General features: G+C 49.1%; 1 protein-coding gene across 2 annotated transcripts in view; it reads left to right on the forward strand.

Moving 5' to 3' along the window:
• Positions 1-24,123: 24,123 nt before the first annotated feature.
• Positions 24,124-27,113, forward strand: part of CREB3L3 (cAMP responsive element binding protein 3 like 3) — a 9,740-nt gene continuing 6,750 nt past the window's right edge. The window contains exons 1-4 of one of the 2 annotated variants that reach the window (XM_034657531.1): positions 24,124-24,547; positions 25,043-25,171; positions 25,788-26,088; positions 26,967-27,082. In XM_034657531.1, coding sequence (XP_034513422.1) covers positions 24,521-24,547; positions 25,043-25,171; positions 25,788-26,088; positions 26,967-27,082 — 573 coding nt within the window. In that variant the 5' untranslated portion in view covers positions 24,124-24,520. The remainder of the gene's footprint in view (positions 24,548-25,042; positions 25,172-25,787; positions 26,089-26,966; positions 27,083-27,113) is intronic. The other variant, XM_034657532.1, reaches the window with a different exon arrangement.

Here is a 27,113-nt window from a genome sequence, read left to right on the forward strand (position 1 = left end):
CATTGTGTGGACGGACCGCATTTTGTTTAGTCGGTCATTCATTGTTGGGTATTTGAGTTTTTCTACATTCTGGTTGTAACATATGGCTTCTATGAACACAGTGCACACATAAGTGTTCAAGTCCCGCCTTTAATTCTTTTGGGGATCTACCTAGGAGTGGAATTGCTGGGTCATATGGTAATTCTATGTTTAATTTTTTGAGGAATCATCATACTGGTTTCCACAGCAGCTACGCCATTTTATAAGAAAGGACACTCTAACACCAATTAAAAAAAAAAAAAGGAGGAAGTACTTGAATAAAGAACAGTCATTATTTAAATGGGCAAAAAGTTGACTTCACAAAAATCTCACCAACCACATTGCGTTTCTTTTTGTCGCATCCCTGAGCTCCCGTGTGCATATCATGGTGGGGCGCACCTGCGGGAATCACGCTCTCTGCCAGGGGTCAGCCCAGGTCCCTTGGTTGCCCTGGCTCAGACCTGTCGCTTTCTTGTGCAGCTGCCCGTCAGTCATTCTTTCCGCCCTTCGGGTTATAGGATAGATACTGTGTTGGGCACCAGAAATACAATGTTTAAAAAATAGATACACGATATATGTATATAGGATATATGTATACATAATTACAAAATGTAACAATGATCGAAAGCACAGTGGTTCTCCCGGACGGAACTGCTCTGCGCGCCTTCTTCTCCATTTCTACAGCTTGAACCTTCTCAGGTTTTCCTCTGGCTGCTCCCACCCACTCACTCAAAGTCAGGGAGAATGTTTATCTGCCTTCAAATAACGCCATGACCTTCCTCGGCTCTGGGTTTGTCTACCTTCCTTCTGTTCTGCAAAGTGATCTCTCCATCATTTTATTTTCTTTTAGGCTCTATATACAGATAGTCTTTTCATGGAGCTGTTACTCCCATATAATAAACACACAGTTCTTGAATGTTCCATACTTTGAGCTTTTACTACGATTGTGTGTACCCATGTATGCATAGCCGTGTAGCAAACAAGATGTAGAGCTTTTCCATCACTCCAGAACATTTCCTCCGTGCCCTCTTCAGTTAATCCCCCTGGTTCGTACCAGCAGTGGTATGCTAGTAAATGTTTAACAATGGGTTTTGAAAGGAGGGTTGGACTGGCAGACAGATGAAAAAGAGAGAGGGAGGGAGCGGGAGAGAGAGAAAGAGACAGGCTGATCTGTAATGTGTGGTATTCGCCCTTCCCCGTGGTGTAAATATGTCCACCGTGGCTGATTTTCTGCTCTCATGCAGGTGGAAAGAATGGTAACCATTGGCACCGATAAGACAGGACAGGCCACCGCAAACTGCTCCCCTACAGACACCCTGGAGTCTGATTCCTATCCCCGTACACTAGTTCTCCGTGTTCCAGAGCTTTGGAGAAATGAACAGCATGTCCTCTTTTGCGTCTGATTCTTTGGTCCTGCTTGATGTTCGTGGTCATCCGTGTGGCTGGTTGCGTCTAACTGTGACTGGTTCTGGTTCCGCGCTGTAGGGTACTTCCCGGTGTATCCTCTGGGGATGGCCCTTCCCGCGTCTTGAGGATGACGAAGAGATCAAATCTTTCCTAATGCTCAGAATTGTTGGTTTCCCCTCGTTTAGGCTTGAGGGCTCAGCTCACAAGACCCCTTCTCCATAAACGGGTTCTGCCCGTTGCTGCTAGCCCCCTACTTCCAGAATTTCTGATACACCCTGCCTCTTCCTGGCTTTTAGCTCTTGTCTTCCAACCCTCTGCACTGCTCTAACATTATGCCCTCCCCACAAGTGATGGGTGTTCTGAGGGCAGGGAAGTTCTTCTATCTGTGTCTTTCTCTCCCAGTCCAGCTCCTTGGGCACAGTTAAAGCTTCCTACATATATGCTGCTTGAATGAATGTAATGGGTGTTTCTGTCCTGGGGGAACGAGTTTCCTGCTAGTCACATGGCTCTCAGCACTTGATACAGAACACGAGCTTTTATTGTTGAGATAACAGTATAGATTCATGCCCTTACCCTCTTCCCTATCACTGTTGGCGAGCACATTTTGCTCTGCAACCTCTCCCTGTTACATATCTCTGTACTTAACATTGATTCTAATCACAGCTTTCTTAGTACATCTGTTCCCCGGTCCCAGAAACCTGGGTGTCGCCTAATTCTGCCCCCGGCCCAGGATATAGATTTCTAATAGCTTTGTGGATATTTGATCCAAGGTGACATTTGTCTTGTATTTGGGCACAACCTCATATTAATACCGCTTGTGTACACTCTTCCTATCTCGAAATGCGCCCTGAACTTTATCTTTCTCACCTGTACAATGGATTAACAAAAACAACAGTTGACATGACCCTTTTGAAAAGCAATTTAGTACTATCTAGAATACATACAACTCAGCAATTCTACTCTCAGGAATTCAGCCTAGGAAACTCCCGGCTTGTACAACCAGGAGACGTATACACAAATGTTCTCAACCAGGAGACGTATACACAAATGTTCTCAATCTGGCAACTACACAAATACAAATCGATGGAAAAAACTATGTTCTAGGATAGTCCCACTAAGAGATACTAAGCATCAGAAAACTCACAAATGACAGCAACATAAAACAAACAAAAAATTGTCTTAGGAATATGGGGTGCCCGGCTGCCTCACTTGATACAGCAGGCAACTCTTGATCTCAGGGTCATGAGTTCGAGCCTCGCATTAGGCATAGAGCTTACTTTAAAAAAATAAAAGTCTTAGAAATGTAGAATTATAGAATATGTCTTTCTGACACCATATTTATAAAATGAAATAGGCTCAGCATCGTTAGCCATTGGGGAAATGCAAGTTAAAACCCTGACGAGATACTGCTGTTACTGCATGCCATTGGAATGGCTAAAGTAAAAAGGTTGACAATACCAAGTGCTGACGAGAATGCAGAGCAACTGAGACTCTCACACGTTGCTGGCGGGAATGCAAAAACAGTACAGCTTCTCTGGAAAAATGGTTTAGTGGTTTCTTAGAAAAGTAAACACTTACTCTAGGATCCAGCAATCGCACTCCTGGGTTGTTTACCCAAGAGAAATGCTCTCTTAGTTTCACCCCAAATCTGAACATGAATGTTCACAAAAGGTTGATTGGCAATAGACCCCAAACTGAAAACAACCCAAGTGTTCTTCGATGGGTGAACTGATAAACAAATTTTGGGTTGAATGAGTAAAGAAAAAAAAAATATATGGATTAACTCCACACAATGGAATACTACTCAGTAATAAAAAGGAACAAACTGGATACACACAGGAACTTGAGGGAATCTCAAAGGCATTATGCTGACGAAAGAAAGGTAATCGCAAAAATGACACAGGATTCCATTTATGTGAGGTCCCTAGAGGAGTCGCATACATGGAGACAGGAAGTAAATGGTGGGAGCCCGGGGTGGGGGAGGGGCATAAAGAACCATTGCTTAGTGGATACTGGGTTTCCTTTTGGGGTGATGACAATTTTTTTTAAAAGATTTTATTTCTTTTATTTGACACAAAGAGAGACAGCCAGTGAGAGAGGGAACACTGGGGTGGTGGGAGAGGAAGAACCAGGCTCCCAGAGGAAGAGCCTGACGTGAGGCTTGATCCCATAACGCCAGGATCACGCCCTGAGCCGAAGGCAGACACTTAACGACTGAGCCACCCAGGCGCCCCTGATGACAATGTTTTGAAACCAGACAGAGCTGATGGTCACAAAACACTGTGACTGTATTAAATGCACCTGAATTTTTCACTTTGAAAGGGCTCATCTTATGTGAATCTCATCCCTTCCAACGATGTGACATTTTGCCATTCCACATGCTTTTTATTTTATTTTCCTCTATTTCTGTGACTGTGCCTGTTTGGTGGGAACAGCATATGATGGGGAGCTGCTTACTGTATCTCTTCTTTTCTTTTTTAAAAGAGTTTTATTTATTTATTTATTTGAGAGAGAGAGAGACTGAGGGAGTATGAGCGGGGTGAGGGGCAGAAGCAGGCTCTCTGCTGAGCAGGGGGCCCGACGAGGGACTGGATCCTGGGACTCCAAGGTCCTGACCTGAGTCGAAGGCAGACGCTTAACTGACTGAGCCACCCAGGGGCCCCTTACTGTGTACCTTTTCAACTCCATTTCATTGACATCACATTGGCAGCCCGAAGTGGGCCATGGTGGGAGTATTTACATCATGGGAATCGGCAAATATTACAAATGAGGGCAGAATGTATAATGCTGTTGATTCTCTATGTTAGGGGTCAGAAAACTTTTATGGTAAAGGATCAGATAGTATATATTTTCTGTTTTGTGGACCCTCCCAGTTTCTAGTGCATCTGCTCAACCCTGCAGTAGTAGTGAGAAAGCAGCCAATAATCCAATGGGCATGGGTGTGTGCCAATAAAACTTTATTTATATAAACAGGTGGAGGGCCACAGCGTGCCAACCCCTGGTTTAGGCTTTAAAAAGTGATAGAGAGGGATGCCTGGGTAGCTCAGTCAGTAGAACGTATAACTCTTGATCTCAGGGTTGTAAGTTGGAGCCCCACCTGGGGCGCAAAGATTACATAAAAATAAAATCTTTAAAAAAAACATGTCATGTCTCCAGTTGTCAGCTTGTGAATAGCGCAAAAAAAGTGGGGCAATGTGTTTTCCAGTATTTCAAAACTATTATCAGATTCATCAAAGAAGACATTCATGTTATCCATGAACAAGTGAAATTCCAACATATGTCTTCACTTTCACGTTACTTATTAACAGAGATGAAAATATTGCCAACGTTCATGTCAGAACTACACTCATTATTATTTGCAACCGTAGGTTGGCTCTGGGTACCAAACTTTGGCAAGAATCAACAAAACCGTATTTTGAGATTCAAGTGACTATTACAATAGACTTTATAATACAGCATTGTGTATTATTATTATTTGTAAATGGCGTGCTGCCCATCGTTTACGTAACACTTACGATATGTACGTATGTTATAGGCATGCAGTATATACGCTGCATTCCATATGTAGAGATAAATATGGTCTCCTCTCCAGAGAGCCGGTTGTTAAGCACTGACCAGCACACCATTACCTTCATACATTTGAGGGTTGAGTTATTCCTTCATCAACACCACATGCATTCATTCAACTATCATTAATTTAGTGTCTATTTTCTGCCAGGCAGAGAGACATATCCTAGGGGATATGGGTAGCCAGCAAATATTTCATTCAATGACAATATCTTGTGACCCTTCCCTGTGCCGACATCGGTCCAAGTACTCAGCTAGTCAGAGGGAGGGAGGAGTGGGAAGAGAATGTACCAGCTGGGGACCAGAATGTGCAGAAGCTCAGAGTTTCACTTCTGTTGGGGTGGGGTGCCATTCTTAGAGGGCTTCTCGTTTTGTTTTGTTTCCTCATCTGCTTTTATTTATTTATTTATTTATTTATTTATTTATTTTTTAAGATTTTATTTATTTATTCGACAGAGATAGAGACAGCCAGTGAGAGAGGGAACACAAGCAGGGGGAGTGGGAGAGGAAGAAGCAGGCTCATAGCGGAGGAGCCTGCTGTGGGACTTGACCCCGGAACACGGGGATCACGCCCTGAGCCAAGGCAGACGCTTAAGGACTGCGCCACCCAGGCACCCGGAAGAAGTTTGTACGTTTGGCCCTCCTCCGCCTATCTCACCCACCCCCAACCCTCGACCTTCTTGATGAGTTCGTACCAGGTCCCGATCAGTGGGTGGCCCAGATGATACCCTTTTTACAGCCGTGCGAAAAGGATCTCTGCAGATGGACAAGAGCCAGGAGAGAATGTGGGAAAATGGAAGGAACGTGACTGGGGTAAGAGGTGAGATGTACGTTTTGCCTACCCTTTATTTATTTATTTATTTACCCAGCCCACGGCACTATTATCAGCAATAACTTACACCGATGGGCGTTGTCTCGTTTAGTTTATTGTTTTATAGAGACAGCGTGTATGTTATGTCAAGTGCACCCTTCCCAAGTGTACAATTCAATGGTTTTTAGCATATTCCCCATCTCGTGCAGTCGTCACCACGGTCCTATCCTGGAACATTTCCATCATTCCAGAAAGAGACTGCATCCCCATCAGCAGTCAGTCCCCAGTCCTCCACACCCCAGCCCCCCGGCAACCACGAATCTGCTTTCCGTCCCTGTGGATGGGGGTTGTCTCTTGTTACCAACTTCTGACTGTGTTCATAAAATACCTCCTGAAAGGATCAAGTCAAAATGGGGTTTTGATATGATGTTGTAATCACTCCGATCAAAGTCCCAAACTCAAGGTTTCTAAAAAGAGCAATGTCTTTTTTTTTTTACAGGGGCAATTAAAAAATCTTCAGGGCTTGGCAAGATCAGATGTGTGTGTTCAGATTTCTCTCTCAGGGTTGGTACCCTAGATGACCTTCAACTTATGACGGTACTCCTTCGTGGGTCCGATTTCTGTGTTTCTGGCAAACACACACACACACACACACACACACACACACACACACACACACAATATTTGAGGTATTGTTTGGATAATTTGGGCAGTGAGGAATCCCTCAGAAATGTGGGGTCTTGCAAAACTCACTTCAACCTGCTGGGCCTCAGTTTCCCATTTGGGAACAGGATTTCCTCCTTTGACACTAAAGCAGGGCTCTGCAAACTTTTCTTTCTTTTTTTTTTTTTAAGATTTTATTTATTTATATGACAGACAGCCAGCGAGAGAGGGAACACAGCAGAAGAGTGGGAGAGGAAGAAGCAGGCTCCCAGCGGAGGAGCCTGATGTGGGACTCGAACCCGGAACACCGGGATCACGCCCTGAGCCGAAGGCAGACACTTAATGACTGCGCTACCCAGGCTCCCCTCTGCAAACTTTTCTGGTAAGGACTGGATAGTAAATACTTTCTGCTTCGAGGGCCAGATGGTTTCTGCCACGGCTACTCAACTCTGCGTCCGTCGTAGCTAGAAAGCCGATATATGGAAAAGTGGGCGGGGCCTCGTGCCAATAAAACTGTATGTATGGACATTGAAATTTGAATTTCATATCATTTTCGGTGTCAGAAAATACTCTTAAAAATTTTTTGTTCAGGGGAGCCTGGGTGGCTCAGTCATTAAGCATCTGCCTTCAGCTCAGGGCGTGATCCCAGCGTTCTGGGATCGAGCCCCACATCAGGCTCCTCCCCTGGGAGCCTGCTTCTTCCTCTCCCACTGCCCCTGCTTGTGTTCCCTCTCTCGCTGGCTGTCTCTCTCTCTGTCAAATAAATAAATAAAAATCTTAAAAAAAAATTTTTTTTTTCTTCAGCCATGAAAGAAATGTAAAAATCACTCTTAACTTGCAGGCCATGCAAAAACAGGTGACAAGCTGGGTTTGGCCCATGGGAGGGGTAGAACATAGGACTAGGACAAGGATGGCAGGGAAGGTCTCATTGAGAAGGTGACATTTGGTCAAAGGCATAAAAGGTGGGAGTGTGTCCCATGGATATCTGGGGGAAGGATGTTGAGGCAGAGGAAACAACCCATGCAAAGGCCCTGGGACAGGACGGGGCCTGGTATGTTGAAAAAGCAGGGAGGAGGCCTGCGTAGAGGGGGCAGAGAGAGGGGGAGAATGGCATGCACATTAATGTAAGGCGTACAGACTAAAAGCACAGATTCAGAGTTTGTAGGCATGTACTGGAAAGGGCTTCGGAAAGTCACGCTGTGCAAATTTGGTGGCGTCCTTGACACTAGCTGAGTGTGATTGAATTCAAGTGTGTAAAGCATGGTAGGGTGGTGGGAACGTGGTCCCAGGAGGGGGAGCGCTGGAGACCTTGACAGGGGGCAGAGGGCAGAATCAGGGCAAGGAAGGGGCACAAAGATAACTTCCCCACTTCCCCGGGGTGGGGGTGCGCTAGGAAAGGAAGTTGCGAAGCAGTTGCTAATAGAGTCCACTAGAGGGCGCCAGGGACTGGGAAGACGACCTCAGTGTCCCCCAGCCTCAGGCCTGCCCTGGGTGGGAGGTGGGGGGAGGGTCCACCGAGGATGCTGGGTGGCTGGAAGAGCATTAGGGGGCGAGGGGTCTATGTCTTTGAATCTGGAAGGCCTTTTCTATGCTTCCGGAGGTGGGGGTTTGGAGGAGAGGGGTGCACAACTTAGGGCAGGAGCCTGCAACCTTTTTCTTAAAGGGCCACATAGCCAAACGTTAAAAACTCGCTGTCTCTACGCCAACTACTCAGTTGTACCCCTCCGACTCCCAAGCCGCCACACACGATACCTCGACCAACGCGTGGCTCTGTGCCAATGACATGCTGTTTTGGGAAGCTGAAATTTGAATTTCATATAACTTTCGTGTGACACGAAATATTTTTTTTCCTTATTTTTTAGCCATTTAAAAATGCAAAAACTGGGAACGCCTGGCTGGCTGGGTTGGTAGAGCACACGACTCTTAATCTCCGCGTGGTGAGTTTGAGCCCCACGTGGGGCGTAGAGATGACTTAAAATAAATAAATACACAGTAAAAAAAAAAAGTGCAAAAACTGTTCTGAGCTCTTGGGCCGTACAAAGGCAGCCTGGGGGGGGGTGCGTAGTTCGTCAGGGGGTAACTATGGTAATAAATACTTGCTTGATGCTTACTAGGTACCGGGTAGTAAGTGCTTAAAGGCGGTGACCAGTGAGTGTCACACATGGAACGCCCCGAGTGGATCTCATGTTAACACCCCTAAATCTATATCACAAAAAGCCTCAGGAATAATTACAAAAGACCACCAATAGTAGTAACGGCCAGAAAAGAAATCTGGAGTGAAAATTTTTCTTTTATTGAGCATTGCATGGATAATCGTGCCAGTAACGTACATAAAATAAATACTACGGTCCAATAAAGTGAAAAGAGTAATGGATGGACACTTGTTCATTCCATTAATGATTTTCTTTTAAAGAAAAAGTTAGCCTTGCATACTGGCCTGTCACCGTGGTAACAGCATGACCATTTGATAACTGGAAACTATCAGATAAAAATATCAATTTAAAGGAAGAAGATATTTTAGTTGTAAAGATACAGCTCAAGTTCAGTAAAGATATTCTGTGTTTGAATTAAAATCTGAGCTGATGGAAGAAAAATAGAAATAGCTACTAAAAATTGTAGACACAATCAGAACCGCCAGCTGTTCAGATATACTGAAGGAAGTGAAGTGACTCAAACCCTATTTCTTTGTATTTAAAACCACTGGGCTAGCGTTGTTTCTTTTGAATGTACTGTTTAAAGATTTTACTTATTTATTGGGGTGGGGGCAAGCAGACTCCCCGCTGAGCACAGAGCTGGAGGACGCAGGGCTCGATCCCACAACCTGAGATCATGGCCTGAGCCAAAACCACAGGTTGAAGGCTTAACCCACTGAGCCACCCAGGCGCCCCAAGTCTGCTGTTTAAACAGAAGAATGTGTTAACACCACAAAGGTGCCCAGAGAGGGCTGGAGAGATTTGGAATCGTTCAGGAACTAACTCTCAGGACGGACGCGTGTAGCTGAGTCTGTGTGCTGGCCAAACGCACAGCGCGGAGTTCTCCAAAACCTCTCCCAAATAGAATGCAGTGCTTCCCAAAGGACAAACCATAAAAACGTGCTAACCGGAGCCTCTAACTGTTACGTACTGCTAGTACCGGTAGCAGTTACACCGAGAGTTGACACACCACGGCTGGCAAAATCCAGCTCAGTGTCTATTATTGTAGGAACGCAGGATAGTTTTTCAACTGGTTGGGGAAAAAAAAAATCAAAAGGAAACTAGTATTTCATGACACGTGCAAAGTATATAGGATTCCCATGTCGGCATCAGGCATAAATTTTGTTGGCACGCAGCCACGCCCATTCAGTCACAAACTGTCCAGGGCTGTTCCCCCCTCCCCACCCCGGGGCCTCAAACTTACGGTGCTGAAAATATTTACTGTCTGGCCCTTGGTAGGAAAAGTTTGCGGACCCCCTGTTTAGGCCAATACACGATTTCTTCGGGGGAAGATGCTTGTGTCATTGACATTGTTCAGCACTGCCTATACACAGAAACAGTAAAAACACAGATCATAAATAGGGTTTATTATCATTTTTTGAATTGTCTTTAGATGACAATTGGCTAGCGCCTGCAGCGGGCTGCTTCCCCCATCCCATCCTTGGTATGGCGCTGCTATGTGTGGGAGCCGGCTGGATCTGTTCTGTTATCTTCACTTTGAAAAGGAGAATGTGGGGCGTCTGGGGGGCTCAGTCGGTGAAGCGGCTGCCTTCGGCTCAGGTCATGATCCCGGGGTCCTGGGATGGAGCCCCACACTGGGCTCCCTGCTCAGCGAGGAGCCTGCTTCTCCCTCTCCCTCTGCCTGCCACTCCCCCTACGTGTGCTCGCTCTCTGTCAAATAAATAAATAAATAAATAAAATCTTTTTTTTTAAAAGATTTTATTTATTTGACAGAGACAGCCAGCGAGAGAGGGAACACAAGCAGGGGGAGTGGGAGAGGGAAGCAGGCTCATAGCGGAGGAGCCCGATGTGGGGCTCGATCCCAGGACTCTGGGATCACGCCCTGAGCCGAAGGCAGACGCTTAACAACTGCGCTACCCAGGTGCCCCTAAATAAATAAAATCTTAAAAAAAAAAAAAAAAAAGAGGAGAATGCCGAGGCACAGAGAGGCCAAGTAACTTGCCCCAGATCACACAGCCTGCAAGAGGAGGGGCTGGAATTGAATCCAGAGGGCTGTGACCGTGACGTCACCTCTGCTCAATGACATGGCATGACCACCCTGCCTGACATCGCCAGGAGAACTGCCACTCCAGAGCATCACTGCCTGGAATCTCAGCATCGCCACGTATGAACTGCCCGTGCACATTTGGACAAGAGACATCCCCTTCCCCCACCTCCCGGCACCTCCCTTTCCTCGCTCATCTGTAGAATGGGTCTTACCAAATCCCCGACTCACTGAGATTTCTGGAGGATGGAGTTGATGTGTGTACTCAGCCTTGGGCCTGGCATAGTGAGTGATCAGTAAGTATGAGCTGAGGGCGCCTGGGGGCTCAGTCGGTGAAGCGGCTGCCTTCGGCTCAGGTCACGATCCCGGGATCCTGGGATCGAGTCCCACGTCAGGTTCCCTGCTCAGTGGGGAGTCTGCTTCTCCCTCTCCTTCTGCCATTCCCCCTGCTTGTGCTCTCTCTCTCTCTCTCTCAAATAAATAAATAAATAAACCTTTGAAATAAATAGGTAGATAGATAGATAGACAGACAGATAGATATTGGCTGTAGTTTTGAATAGATTGCGTGCTTAGACCCAGAAACTGGGCCTAGAGGGATGGCATGGTTTTCCTTGGACAAAGAAAGTCCGAGAGAATGGGGTGGGGCAGGGTTTCAGTGCATTCTTGTGGGCACACACAAAATAAACCTAATGAAAGATAAGAGACTGCTACCCTTTCAATCCCCACCTTTAAGAAATTTTTTTTTTTGAATTTTTAAGTCATCTCTATGCCCATCGTGGGGCTGGAACTCACAACCGTGAGATTAAGAGTTGCACGCTTCACGGACTGAGTCAGCCAGGCACCCCTCAATCCTCTTTTAAATTTCAGATTATATCGGGAAGTACTCAAATTGGGTGCTTCTGTGTCTCTTATATCTGTTAATCTCTCTTTTTTAAGATTTTATCTATTTATTTATTTGACAGACAGAGAGAGAGCACAAGCAGGGGGAGCCCAAGAGGGAGAAGCAGGCTCCCCGCTGAACAGGGAGCCCAATGTGGGGCTCAATCCCAGGACCCTGGGATCATGACCTGAGCTGAAGGCAGACGCTTCACTGACTGAGCCACCCAGGCACCCCTGTTAATCTCTTTTTAAGAGTTACCTAATCCAGAACCTTCCACAGGCAACAGTAGTTGCCTAAAATTTAATAACATTGTTTATTTTCTTTTGCATATATTTTGGGCATCAGATACTGTGGTTGTTTTTTAAATTTACTCTAGTGTCATAATGTTTCCTCTTAAGATAAATGTCTCAGAGGAAAAAAGTTTAGTACAGTCTTCGACATTATTGTGAACTTTGTTTTTTTTTTTTCTTCATTAAATTTATTCTTTAGAAAGACAGTTAGTGACCTGATGGTACATTGAGACTGATACCAGATGCCCCAAACAGAAGGTAGCTGTAAAAATAAATGTTATTAAATCCCGTCAATGGTGGGTATGCATAATCTGGGCGATCTTTCCACCATATTCCAAGCTGGAGATTCTTGGGATCTGAGATTCGAGGGATCTGACGATCTGCCTGCTGTGGGCAGGGAGTTCTGTGGGGAAATTCATAGCATGTCCCAGTGAGAAGAGCCAAGGGGCGATGTTTTCTGACCCCTTCTCAGCACGGCCAACCTCACTCCTGTGTAGGAGGGGATTGGCCTCTAACTGGTGGGCTTCTCTGTGTACCTGACGTGGGCCCTTAGCGCCAATCGACTGCCACTCCTGATCTGATTTTCCCTGGGATTAAACATTAACCCCCGTGTTTGGCCTTGCGGGGGCTTTATACAACCTTTTGGTCAATTGTCCCATTTTACGGATGGGGAGACAGAGTCTCAGAGACGAGAAGCGACGTGGAATCACCGCCAAGTTTATTGCTGAGCTGGGGGTGGGACTGAGGTCACTCAGCACCCAGTCCAGAAAGCTGCTGTGCACAAAATGGGAGAGTAAGTTATGACCTGATGAGAGACCATGAGGCGGACATCCCAAGTTGGCCGGGAGCAGACACATTTCTCTTGGGATCCATGGTGCGTGCTGAATTGTGGGGGTCATTCCACAAATGTGTTTGGAGCCACTTTTGTGCTCAGGGGCCATCAGTGGCCAAAATAGACAAGAGTCTGTTCCCTGGGCTGAGCAGGTAACATAGACAGATAGATAGAGCCCCTCCCCACCTCCAGGTGCTCCGCTAGAGTGACCGGCCGGGGGGGGGGCTGCCTCTGGCTGGGGTACTCAGGATGGCTTCTTAGGGAGGGGACCATTGGGCTGAGACCACCAGCCTTGAGAAGTGTGGTGGGTTGAATTATGAGTCCACCGTTTGTAAGTTGGAACCCAAGCCCCTAGGACCTCAGAGTATCACTGTATTTGGAGATAGGGTCTTTACAGAGGTGATCAAGTTAAAATGAGGTCATTGGAATGGGCCCTGATATATATGACACGTGTCCTTATAAAAAGGGGAAATATGGACAGGGACACAGGGAGAAGATGGGGTCTACACAGCAAGGGGAAGTCTCAGAAGGAAGCAGCCCTGCTGACACCTGGATCTTGGACTTCCAGCCTCCAGGACTGGGAGACAATAAATTCTGTTGTTTAAGTCACCCTGCCTATGGGATCCCTTTCAGCAGCCTGACTAACCAATTCAGAAGGTGAAGGATGAAGGGTCAGGACAAATTCAGGATCTGGAGACGTGGAAATGCCTCTGCACCCCTACATTGTGGGCTCCTTTCCAGAATGTTCTGGGGCGGAGCCAGAGGAGACACCCCCTCAGCCCCCGCGGCCACGGGAAGGAAGCTGGGATGACCACATCCTCAGCCAATGGAGGCCTCCTTCCCTGCGTCGCTGTGACCCTTGGACCAGCCAGCCATAAAGCAATCACCAAGATTTGATGGTGGCTAGACGTGGAGGGAGGGGTGGGGACAGGACAGAGGGGTGTGGGACGGGAGTGGAGTGGGGGGCCGGCTCTACTGGCCGCCCTGAGCTCAAGGCTGTCATGGGGCATGGCCCCAGGGACTGCGGACCCAACTGAAGCTGGAGGACACCTTCCTGTGGCCGGCTTAGAGTGAGCCCCAGTCACCAGGCTTGGAGAACAATGTCCCTGACACGTGAGGCCTCCCAGTTCCATCCATACACGTCTCCACCCAGAGCCCCGCAGAAACTTCTAGAGCCATGAACTACTGACCGCCACAGGCTGACCATCAGCCTTCTCACCCTGGAACAGACCCTCAGCATCCCTGCCCTCACCTGCCCCTTGCTCACTGCACTTCAGCCCCATGCCTTCCCTGCCATCCCCCCTGTTTCTCTCTGCACGGTCTCTTCATCTTACTTTTTCACATGCTTAGGTACAAATGATTTTATTTAGCCACTGTCTCCCCCCACTGGAACATCAGCTCCGCCAGGGTGCGGAGCGGAGCGGGGATGATTTGTCTGCTATGCTCCCTGCCGTGTCCCCGACACCTGGCATAGAGCAGGTGTCAGTAAACAGTGACCACGGGGATAGATGAATACATGCATGAATTCTCAGGGATAATATCCTTCATCCTTTAGGGAAAACGGACAGAGCTCCCTCCCTGCCAGGTGCTCCTCCCTTGGAGGACTTGGAGACCCTGGTTCAAATCACCGGCCTTCAACCGCTCTCCCCCCACCCCCCCCCCCCGCCANCCCCCCCCCCCCCCCGCCAGAGCCCGGAACTTCCCGGACACACCCAAGCACGTGGTGTAGGAGGAGGGAGGATGGGCAGCCCCAAGGGTGAGGTGCTAATCACTGGGCATTGACCAAGAGGTGGATCAGAGTTCCCCTGCCCCCCAGCCCCGCGCCTGCCCCTGCCACACCCATATCACGCGGGTTTTACTCACTGCCTGGCCTGGCGGTACACCAAGGGAGGGTCCCGGGGGTAGAGGAGGAAGCGGGGGGGGGGGGGGGGGGGGGAGTGCTGTTCCCAGACCCTCTGCTGCTTCTTCCCAAAACTGACCTTAAAGGGAAGTATAGAGAGAACCCTCCAGTAAGAAGTCAAAGTAATGGGGAGGTGACAGGGTGGCCAGGGGTAAGCCCCCACCCGGAGCAGGGGAACCGGGCGTTGTCTCAACCGTGGCTGACTCACGGAGTGGCACGGTGAGTCATAACCCCTTATTAGCCTCTCCGTCCTCGTGTGCAAAGTAGGGACTGCTGTCAAGACCAGACCTGTGCTGAGGCCAAAGGGCTAAGGCGCCCGGAAAGCGCCAGACAGGCGTCTGCCGAGGGTCTCCGGTTTGGAGCACCAGGGATCTCTGGCAGGTGAACGCACTGGTCATGATGGAAACCAGCGCAAAGGCCGTAGATGTGGGGACCTGGGTCTGCTGAGATGCCTTCTCAGCACCTCGCATGCTTTAATTTATCAACCCCTGACAACAATTTGGTGAGGCAGGGCCTTTGCCCCCTTTTGCAGATAAGGAAACTGAGGCAGGGAGAGGCAGGGTCACGGGCCCGTCGTCACACGGCGGCACACGGCAGAGCAGGACGCGCCCGCAAGCTCGGCTCTAAGCCTTCGCCGTCTGACCGAAACAGCACACAGTACGGTGAAGTTTCGACTTAATAATATAGTGGGTTCATCCAAACAACTGGTTTCATAAATCTGAACAGTGATCACTTCAACACTCATCAATACCAAGCCTTTTTTTTTTTTTTAGATTTTATTTATTTATTTGTCAGAGAGAGAGAGAGCGAGAGCACAAGCAGGGGGAGCGGGAGAGGGAGAAGCAGGCTCCCCGCTGAGAGCCCGACGCGGGACTCGATCCCAGCACCCTGGGATCATGCCCTGAGCCGAAGGCACACGCTTCACCATTGGAGCCGCCCAGGCGCCCCAATACCAAAAGTATTAATATTTCACTTTTCAAAATACTAACTCTCACGTATCCCTAGTGTCTTTCACAGTCTAAACACATCTCAATATGGACCCTAACTTCTCATCAGAAATCCTTGATCTGTATTTACAGAGTTCATAAATTTGCAGTTACAAATGCAGATGCGGGTACCCAAGCTGTTCCGTATGTACCAAAGGTTGTCCATTAACCGGATTATTGGTCTTTAAGTGAAAATTAACAAAAACGAAATCACATTTCAAATCCAGGTGGTCAGTCACACCGTATTCCTCAAGTGCTTTGATAACCGCGTGATGTGGTCCCTGCCTCGGGCAGAGCAGGTCTAACTCACCAAACCCGTGAATTACGGAGCACTTCTTCTGTAAAGGGCCAGAGAGCAAATACTTTCAGCTTTGCAGGCCACGGGGTATTTCCTGCAGCTACTCACCTCTGCCAATGTCGCAGGAAAGCTGCTGTAAGCAACAAGTAAACCACAGGGCGTGGCTATGTGCCAATAAAGCTTTATTTACAAAACAAGCAGAGGGCCAGAATTGTCCCACAGACTGTAGTTTGTCAACCGTGCACTAAACTCTGTGGTTCTATTTGGACATCTTCGGTTGTCCCTTCCACAAGCATTCGTTGGGAAGCTCCTGCATGCCAGGCACTGGGGGTACTACGTAGGTCCTGTCATAACTTTGCAGATAATCCTAGCTGGAGACTTTCTAGCTCTCCACCCCACACCCCTTCCTCTCTTTGACTAGTTAAGCACCTGGACCAATGTTGATGCAGGGAAGGATCAAAGGCATTTTTTGCTAATGAAACAATTAACGAAGATTTGTATCCCCTAGGATACCCTGCCCGGTGCAGACACTCAATAAATGTCTGCTGAATGAATGCATGCCCTGATAAACAAATAAAATATATGGTGTGTCAGGTGATGGTAAGTTTCTATGAAGAAATGTAAAGCAGGATGGGGGAATGGGGACTAAAGGGGGAATTGCAATTTTCAAGGAGGTGGTCAGGGAGGGCTTCATGGAGGAAGCAGATATGAGCAGAAACCTGAAGGCGAAAAGAACCAGCCACAGGGAAATCTAGGAAAGGGAATTCCAGGAGGAGAGGACAGCAAGAGGCCTTGAGGCAGGACTGTCCCTGGTGTAGGTGAGGCCAGCGTGGAGTGAGGGAGAGGGAGAGCTGTGGAAGACAATGCTAGGGTGGTGAGGGAGAGGGCGCAGCTCCTGGAAGGACTTTCGTGTCATAATAAGGAAAGTAGACGGTGGTGGTGGCGAGTGAGGGTAGGAGCCAAGCCAGGAAGAGGGCGAGTCGGAGGAGAGTGCTGAGGGGGCTGGACCAGGATGCGGGAACTAACGCAGCAGGCAGGAAATGACCGTGGTTTGAAGGCAGAGCTCTCAAGACTCTCGGGTGATTATAATGAACATGAGCAAATACCATTGGAAAATAAAAATAAGTACGAGAGTGGGATGTAATGAAAGGAGGTAAGTGGCAGATATTCAGGAAATAGAGCAAAAGGGCATAGAAGTCAGAACAGTGATAATGACTAGGAAGGAGCTTCTGAAGTTTGGGGGACGTTCTGTGTCTTGTTCTGGAAGGTGCTTCTGTAGATCGGTATACACATGTAACAATTCACTGAGTCGTACAGTTACTATCTGAGAGGTCTTGTATTATATATAAGCTTATCTCTCTATATATACACACATTATATACATATACACGTATAATATGTAACATATATTTAATATTATGTTTATATTATATTATAATTATTATTTAGATTTTATTTATTTATTTATCAGAGAGAGAGCACAAGCAGGGGGAACGGGAGGCTGAGGGAGAAGCAGGTTTCCTGCAGAGCAGGGAGCCCGATGAGGGACTCGATCCCAGGATCCTGGGATCATGACCTGAGCTAAAGGCAAATGCTTAACTGACTGAGCCACCCAGGTGTCGCTATATTATATTTTAAACAATGATATTATTTTTTTTAAAGATTTTATTTATTTATTTGACAGAGATAGAGACAGCCAGCGAGAGAGGGAACACAAGCGGGGGAGTGGGAGAGGAAGAAGCAGGCTCACAGCGGAGGAGCCTGACGTGGGGCTCGATCCCATAACGCCGGGATCACGCCCTGAGCCGAAGGCAGACGCTTAACCGCTGTGCCACCCAGGCGCCCCAAACAATGATATTATTTTTTAAACAATTAGTCTCTGGCTGCAAACTAAGGCTAATAGCATGCCACGAGATAAAATAATTTCAGTAATTTCACTGATTCAATAAAAGAACTTGACAGTCAAAAAAATAGGGAGAAAGAAGCCAAAGATGTGTGGGTAGGCAAGAACCTTTTTGGCAGGTTCAGAACTGGCCATTCTTGAGTACCCTTCATGGCCTGAGTAGTGTCAGGGGAGATGAAGAGCTGCCTTCAAGGGGCTCCTTCGTTGTGAACAGGCAAGGCAGACAGATGAGACCCATCAGCAGAGACCCAGGTAGAGTCTGTTCACGCTGATCGCCATAATCCATGTTCAAGTGTGCAGTATGAGAGGGAGAGAACTCTGTGGACAGAATTAATTAGGGAAAGTGAATAGTTAGCTTCCCGCCCCTGCTCCCCACCATGGAAAAGTCAGAAAATCAACTGAAAATTTTATGCTGGAAAGGGAATCCAGTGACTCACATTGCTGCCATGCATCTGAAGCCAAGGATTGGATTTCAGGTATGGCTGGATCCAGGACATCAGACCATGCTGTCAGGGATCGATTGCACTCTGTCTGCTCTGCTGTGTTCTGGGCGGGCTTCATTCTCCTGTTGTGGGGTAATGATGGCCAGCACTCCCAAACCTACGTTCCTTGTAGCCTGGCATCCCCAGCATGCCCAGCATACCCTTTCTACAGATGCAGAAAGAGGAGTTGCAGAGTGAAGTGACTTCCCCAGCGTCTCATACAACACTTGTGAGGAGTGAAGGAAGAGTTTACACACTGGTCCATCTGGCTCTGAACCCTGAGTTCTTCACCACTGAATCATACTGCCTCCTGTGGACCTGTCCTCAGGCTGTAGAGGACGTGGGTAGCATTTTCTCAATTTCAAGAATTCTGTCATCTGAGTTTTTCCCAGTCTTTTCTGACTTCTAACTGCCACGTGTGTGAGCTAGAATCTGGTACAGTATGTAATCGCCGGTCAGTAAAGATTCAGAAAGCAGTTCCTCCGTGCCCTAAGTTAGATGCCGGGGTTTTCCAGACACAAAATTTGTGTGTGAGATTGAATATCATAATTTCATGGTGTTTCACGAAGCAGCCAGTGGCTTTTGGACGTCTTACCCCTTGAACACATCTGAAACACACACAGAGACGGATTTGACCCAAGCAAAAAGTTGAGAGCTAATATAGATTTGAGGTGCAATCCCTTCGGGCTCCTTGAGAGTGTAAATGTTCCCAAGAAAAATAATATATTCACCTAACATCTGTCATCACATTTTAACTAGATCTAGTTATATCTAAGTAACATCTGAGAGGAGTGATTTTTGCCCTGGGAGAAAAGCTAAGAACTAATCTTTGAGTTACAATGGCTTCAGGTTCCACGAGAAAATGTAAATACTCCCATGAAAAGGAATACATATGCTTGATATCAGTTATTCACCTTTAACTAGAACTAGTTATGCCTAAATAATATCTTCAGCAGGGGGTGAATTTTACCCTGGGCAAAAATCTTAGAGTAAAGCTGGACTTGAGCTAAAGGGGCTCCTCCAAACCCCATTACAAAATGTAGTTGTTCCCAAGGAAAGGAATAAATGAGGGGAGCCTGGGTGGCTCAGTCAGTTGAGCAGCTGCCTTCAGCTTGGGTCATGATCCTGGGGTCCTGGGATTGAGCCAATATCCAGCTCCCTGCTTGGTGGGAAGCCTGCTTCTCCCTCTCCTTCTGCTTGTTGCTCCCCCTGCTTGTGCTCTCGCATGCACACTCTCTTTCTCTGTCAAATGAATAAATAAAATCTTTTTTAAAAAGGAAAGAAAAAGAAAAAAAAAAGGAATACATGAGCCTGATAGCAGTCATTCACACTTTAGTTAGAATTAGCTCAAAGAGCTTTGAGTGCATTTTCCCTCCGTACTGTTAGAAACCACCTGAGGTAACTTTAGGGGTGGAAAGGAAAAGGGATCAGTGAGCAAGACATGGGTCTAGGGGAGCTGCTTCCTGGCAGGGCTCAGCTGGTAATCATTGGTACTTTAGTGTTCACACCAGAACAAAGCAATAACGGTGAAAGAGAGGCATCTTCTTATTTAAGGAATGTTACAAGGGAGGCATCTAGTCCTGGTGGGAATGCCGAATTTGGGGACACAGGTGAAGCAATTTACTGTTGTAGGAAAGGCAGCTCTTAAATGCTAACTCGAATGCAAGATGAGCTTATATTAGGAAACTTGAAAAACTGTGAAAAACACACGATCCTTGCTTCATTTGTAAAGTTTTATTTCTTTTTTGTTTAAATGAAATTGTACTTCTTTGGAAGATGTGCAACAGACACATGGCTTCAAATTCCAGGAGAGTGGTGATGATGCAGTAGAAAGCGTCTTCCTCAGGGCGCCTGGGTGGCTCCGTGTGTTAAGCGTCTGCCTTTGGCTCATGTCATGAACCCAGGGTCCTGGGATCGAGGCCCACATCGGGCTCCCTGCTCAGAGGGAAACCTGCTTCTCCCTCTACCCCTGCTTGTGTTTCTCTGTCTCTCTGTCAAATAAACAAATAAAGCCTAAAAAAAAAAAAAAAAGCGTCCTCCTCTGGGAGCCCCCAGCCCTGAAAGCTACCGCCACCCCCAATGTGTCTCACTTCAGAGGTAATCTATAAACGTACATTCATTTTCCCTTTTTTCACTCACACGTGGTATCCTGAGTTCTGCACTGTCCTTTTTCACTTGCCTGGTGCACTGGGGAAGATATTGTCTTCAAGGGGGTGAAAACTAGTTCTAACAGGGTGAAAAGGTCTTCTTTTTATGCAGAAAGCACAGATACACGTAAAGCACATAAGCAGATATATAACCTAAGTAGGGCATTAAAATTTCAGTGGGGGGAAGAACACAAAAAACGGAACAGTGAGAAACACTGATGGAACAACATACACTCAATATTGCCCCATGTCAGGGGCGCCTGGGTGGCTCAGGTGATTAAGTGCCTGACTCTTAATTTCAGCTCAGGCCTCGATCTCAGGGTAGTGAGTTCGAGCCCCCCGTGGAACTCCATGCTGGTGTGGAGACTACTTTTAAAAAAATGAACATTGCCCCGTATCGATACATACAAATAATCTGCATTCCTTTTCAAAGCCACGTAACATTCCATTATGGGAATACACCAGACTCTGTTAACCAATCCCCAGTTGATGGCTATTTTGTTGTTTCTAATGTTTTACTAAGTGTTTTCTGTATGTAATTGTTCATTTTATATTCTGTACACTTTTTATTGAGGTAGAATTCGTTTACAGTAATAATGCACAGGTCTTAGTTCTGTTCAATTGGACGAGTTTTGACAATTCTTTTTTTTTTTTAAAGATTTTATTTATTTATTTGACAGAGATAGAGACAGCCAGCGAGAGAGGGAACATAAGCAGGGGGAGTGGGAGAGGAAGAAGCAGGCTCATAGCGGAGGAGCCTGATGTGGGGCTCGATCCCATAACGCCGGGATCACGCCCTGAGCCGAAGGCAGACGCTTAACCGCTGTGCCACCCAGGCGCCCCGAGTTTTGACAATTCTACACACTCATGTAACCACCGCTAAAAATAAGATCTAGGGGCACCTGGGCATCTCAGTCAGTTAAACATCTGCCTTTGGCTCAGGTCATGATCCTGAGATCCCGGGATCGGGCCCCACATCGGGCTCCCTGCTTCTCCCTCTGCCCCTGCTCCTGTGCTCTCTCTCTTGCTCGCTCACTCTCTCTCTCAAATAAATAAACATCTTTAAAAAAATAAAAAATAAGTTAAAATAAAAACAAGATCTAAAATATTTTCCCCACCCTAAAAAGTCGCCTCATGTCCCTGTCCACTCAGCTCCCCACTATACCTGAGGCAGCCACTCTCTATCTCCAAGGATTCCTTTGCCTATTCTCTGGATTTCATATAAGTGGAATTATACAGTGTGGTACCATCATATGGTAAATGCATGTCCAACTTTATAAGAGACTACCCAGTTTCCCAAACGGGGTAGAACGTTTTGATTCCCACCGACAACGGAAGAGTTCCGGTGGCTCCTTATTTCCCACCAGTATCCGATGTCCGTTTGTTTTATTTGTTTTATTTTAGTCGTTCTTGGGTGTATCGTTAACATTTTCACGTGTTGGTAACGGCTCAGAACCAGCCAGGTAAAACTTAAAAACAAAGCCCACGCCGACACAATCGTGTTTGGGAAATGCTACAGACTCCGTCTGCCCTAAGGAAACAGCAGAGCTTGTAAAGCCTCTGGTCAGTCCCGCAGAGCTACTGTCTGAACGCGGGGTTCCTTCGTCTTGTTCGCGTAGAGCATCTTCCGTGCTGTGTCTCACACGTGCACGTGTCCGTGGAAGCCACTGTGGGAACGCTACTTTGCGTTCCAGCTTAACGTTGCCTTGAAGTACGCGTTCCTGCTCCGTAAGTGAGATAATACGATGCCAAGGGCATCAAAAAGTCCTCCTGTCCCTCACTGCTTATCTTTATCGGACTTGTTCAGATATCTCTTCTTTGGGGCATATAAATGCCTTCTAAAGTCCATAATTATATATAAAAACATTTAAGTACAAATATCTCGGGGAGGGGAACTAGGGGGTCTAAATGTACAGGAAGGGGTGAGGGAGCGATGCCAGACCCTTTCCTCTGGCAGGTTTGGGCACGAGGAGGAGGAAGAGCTGTATCCGAAGGACGCCCGGCCTCCTGGGGGTCAGCAAGGAGGGGGAGCGGAGGCGGGGAGAAGCCGAAGTCAGACCCCGCCTACTTCCGACGCCTGCTGGGCCGGCCTGGGAAAGAGCCTCCCCAGCAAAGGCCGAATCAATATGGCTGGGATCACGAAAGGCAAGCCAAGCCAAACAAAACCCTGAAAACTCCAGCACAGGGGGTTACAGAGGAGGCAAGGAGGGTGGGGAGGCTGAGCGTGAGAGGGGACAGTGACCCCCTGCCTCGGCTGGATCGCGCTCTGGGGCGGGGGCATCCCCGGCCCCACCCCCTCCATGCCGGGAGCTCCCCCAGTCCGACAGCCACAGACGTCTCCCAGACGTGGTCCAGGGTGCCCCGGGGTGCAGCCGCTGTCATGTGTGTCCCCGTCGGAGACAAGTGCCGCACCAGACGTGGCACATTGTGGCCCCTCATTAAATGTCTGATACATGACTGCGTGGTGACGGGTCCACTGAGAAAAACACACCGGAATGGGAACTTCTTCAGGGTGAGAAGGGTGTCCTCCTGACAGCTCTGAGGCTGGCACCCAGCATCGTGCCCCACACACAGAAGGCTGGGTTCAGCTCTCCTGCACTCACTACACTCCCAACCGCTTCCTGCTGTATTTAGTGCAAACCAGACTCCTTGCCTGCTCCCCCCCCCCAAGACCCTGAACGAGTTTGGCCATGCCCCTTCCCCTGCCTGCCCTTCCTTCTCCCTCTCTCCAGCCCCCTTTCTCTGCTCCAGCCACGGGGGCCTCCTCGCTGTTCCTTCAACATGCCAGACTGGGTCCTGATCCCAGGACCTTTGCATGTGCTGTTTCTTCAGCCTGCAACACGGTTCCCCTAGATCTTCCCATGGCTGGCTCTTTTTCATCATTCGTAAGGGGCACCTGGCTGGCTCAGTGGGTAGACCATACAGCTCTTGATCGTGGGGTCATGAGTTCAAGCCCCACATTGGGCGTAGAGCTTACTTTAAAAAAAAAAAAGCTCACCTTCTTCAAGGAGGCTTTTCCAGCCTTTGGTTGCCTTTCACTGTGATCACACGCAGTTTCTTGGTAGCATTTACTCATTTATCAGTGTCCTGATTTATTTATGTGATTATAGTCTAGCTTGCTCAGTGCTTTATCCCTAGCCCCTAAAACGGTGGTGGGCTTGACGAGCAAGGTTAGGCAAGGGTTGGTTGAGCACCGCTGTTGTGTCCAGCCACTGCCTAGATACGGGGACCCCCGCAGAAAACAAAAGAAACTCCATTCTAGTCCATTAGGCCCTGGGGGTAGGGAGGAGAGAAATGAGGGAAGACGAAAACAGGTAAAGGAACAAGACAATGTCAAACAGTGAGGGGTTCCCGTAAACAGTGATGTCACAAAAAGCTGTGGGGCTGCCCCCCCCAGGAGGGGGCGGTCACACATAGCCTCTCAGCCATCTGGGCTGAATATACAAAGAATGACAGAATCAGAGGTGGGAGGGAGGGCAGTTCCCAGCAGGCAGAACAGCAAGTGCAAAGGCCCTGGGGTGAGACCAAGTTTGGCTCAATCAGTATTCGGAGAATAAACGAACAATAGAAGATTCTAGAAGGAACTGATGCTGCTTAGGTTTGCTTGTGGAGGGCTTGGAGGGTAGGTAGGGGGTTGCCGGCTCCTGAGGGAAGGGAGTTTCTGGCAGAGGGGACGGCTTCAGCAAAGGCCTGGGCTGTTCCTCTTGGGTTTATTCCATCTTGAGAGTGGACAGGACCCAGCCAGGGGCCCTGGGCTCTCCTGGAGACCCACATCCTGGGACTCAGAGGAGAAACAGTCCCTGAAAGTAGGGGAGAGGTCATGGCAGAGCTGAGGCACCCCAGACTTTGGCCTTTGCCCATTGCCGGCTAGAAAAGCACAAAACATCAAGATAACGGTCTTCCCTCCCTTCCCCCAGCCTGCCCTGGTGTCACTGGCCCTTAACCCTGTCCATCTTGCCCGTCCCCCAATCAGCACCCAGGGACGGGCTGGGAGCTCCCGATACTATTTCAGCATCTTTTGGGGGTGGTTACAGAGCCTCAGAGAGGAGCTGAGCGGAGCCCGGGCATCCTGGTGGTGGGGTGAGGCTCCAGCCCAGGGCAGGTTCGGAAAGCGGCTGGAGGCAGAGCTGGCTGGCCTCATGAATGGGGATTTGGCAGCTGGAAAGGTGAGCCCTGCACAGGTCCGTGGGGGAAGGAGGGTCAAGGCCCAGGAAACCCTCCCCAGGCTCCCAGCGTCGGAAGGAGCCTCACACACCCCTTGTTGTACAGATGGGGAGACTGAGGCCCAGAGAGAGCACAGAGTGGCCAAACTCGTGCCTCCATCCTGGGGCTGCTCTTGTCTTTGCTCCAGGAGGGGAAACTTGGGCAGGATGGGAGGGTAAGAGGGGGCTGGTTTCATCAGCCTCATAAGAGTTGACCAGGCTGCTCACCCCCACGCATGCGCCCGTCCGGCACTTTTAAAGAAATCAGCTCGCAGGCCCTGGGAGGGCCTGTGTCAGCTCCACAGCCCATCTGGAGACGGAAGCCCCAGGGGCAGGGTGGGCTGGCCGGGGGGCTGGGGGGGTGAGTGTGAGCCACATGGACCTCGGGGTGGTGTGCAGATGGGAGGTGGGAGGAGAGGGGGCAGTGTGATCCTCACGCCTGTCCCCTCCTTGCCCCAGATGGCTTCCTCCACCGGTCCCATGGACCCCATCGGCAGCCTGGAGCTCCTGGACCTCCTGTTTGATCAGCAGGACGGCATCCTGAGACATGTGGAGCTGGGTGAGGCCTGGGACCACGTCGAGGACCAGGTGAGGACGCACTGGGCCACAGAGCCAGAGTTCCACTCGGTGCAGCATGTGGGGCTCACAGAACTCAATTTCAGCAAAGCACATCATTGTGTCGCAAGTCTCAGCTACCCTAAGGGGTAGGTGACATTAGCTTTTTCTTAGAGGTGAGGAAACTGAGGCCCAGAGAGGGGCAGTAACTTGCCCAGGGACACACAGCAGTTTGGGGTTGGGTTCAAGCCTTGTGGGGTGTACCCCATGCCGTATGGTAGTGTTCAGGCTCCGACAACCCGGGAGGAAGGAGCATGAGCCCTTCCGTATTGCAGAAAGGACAAGCAAGGCCCAGAGAGGCTCTGTGGCTCGCTCGGAGTCACTCAGCAATCCGGAATAAAGCGTAGCCTTCTTCTTCTTTTTTTTCTTTTTTTTTTTAGATTTTATTTATTTATTTGACAGAGATAGAGACAGGCAGCGAGAGAGGGAACACAAGCAGGGGGAGTGGGAGAGGAAGAAGCAGGCTCCCAGCGGAGGATCCCACAACGCCGGGATCACGCCCTGAGCTGAAGGCAGACGCTTAACGACTGAGCCACCCAGGCGCCCAAGGGTAGCGTTTCTAATTCCCTCCCCTTCCTCTCTGTCCCAGCAGGTCCTGCCAGGCCCAGACTCTGAAGATTTCCTAAACTCCATCCTGGCTTCTGGAGACTCGGCGCCCAGCTCCCCGATCTGGTCCCCTGCAGCCAGTGACAGTGGCATCTCTGAAGACCTGCCCTCCGACACCCAGGACACCCCTCCACGCAGTGGGATGTCCGCCACCCCCACCGGCTGCCAGACTATGGAGGCAGGCAAGGGGCTCTGCCCCTCCTACCATCCTGGACCCCCCTGCCTCGCCAGTCCCCCTGGACCGGTGGCCCAAGTACTGGAGGCCTCTGTGGCCATAGACCTGGGTAGGTCCTGCATCTTCGCTCATCGCCCTCACCACGTTCCAGGCGCTGTGCGCACATACCCACCCTTTGAAATAGATGCTGTCATGGGCCCATTTCCCGGATGGTGACATGGAGTCCCCGTGAGGTTTAGGAATGAGTCAGAGCCACTGAGCTGGGCTGTAACCCTGGCAGGCTGGCTCCCGCCCTAGATGCCACGCTGTCAACCTCATCTTTGAACTTCCCGTGCCTGGATCATAGAGATGCTCGATGAAAGTGTGTGAGGTCATGGGACCCTGGGCCTCAGGACACTTTTCCTGGATCTGGGGAAAACTAGCCTTATGCAGAAGACACCGCCCCCCCAGCAGGGCATCCTTTGTCCCCTTGAGCCTTGCAACAAGGTGGGAGCTCTTAATAGATTCATTGGAGAATTGACAAAACTGAGACTCAGAGAGGTTTAGTCACTGAACCAAGGTCACACAGCTCTGCCCCGTCAGGATAGGAACTGAGAGCTGTCACCCCGAAGTCTGTTCTGGAGAGTGCCAGGTGGGAGGGAACCTGGGGTGCATTAGACCTGCTCCCTGCCTCCAGGGGGAGATAAGGCCTATCCGGCTGCAGACCTCATCTCCTAGGCAATAAGTGCCGCTCCCTCCTCGGTTGGCAGTGGGTCCCTCAGCAGTGTCCGGAGGAATCTGGTTCCCAATTTCCCTCAGCGAGAAGCTGGAGGCAGCAGCTGGGGCCGTCGCCTTCAACCCAGGCCTGGGGGCCCCTAGCTGTGCCCCAGATCCCTAGCACATCGTGGTCAATCCTGGGAGTCTTTCTGTAGGCGGCAGGTAAAAGCTGGGAGCTCAGGGGCCCCCACCTGACGTTTCTCCGTGTTTGTCCCCGTCGGCCCTGGTCAGAAATGTGGAGCCCGAGCCTCTGTTCTGAGGAACAGGTTGAGATGGCGGACCCACCGCCATCCTGCAACCTCACTGTGAAAGATCTCCTCCTCTCCGGCAGCGGTGCCGCGGACCTGGTGAGCCGCCCGGCCCCCCCCCCCCCCCCCC

The sequence above is a fragment of the Ailuropoda melanoleuca genome, chromosome 4 (assembly GCF_002007445.2).
Source record: "Ailuropoda melanoleuca isolate Jingjing chromosome 4, ASM200744v2, whole genome shotgun sequence".
In the NCBI taxonomy this organism is placed as follows: Eukaryota; Metazoa; Chordata; class Mammalia; order Carnivora; family Ursidae; genus Ailuropoda; species Ailuropoda melanoleuca.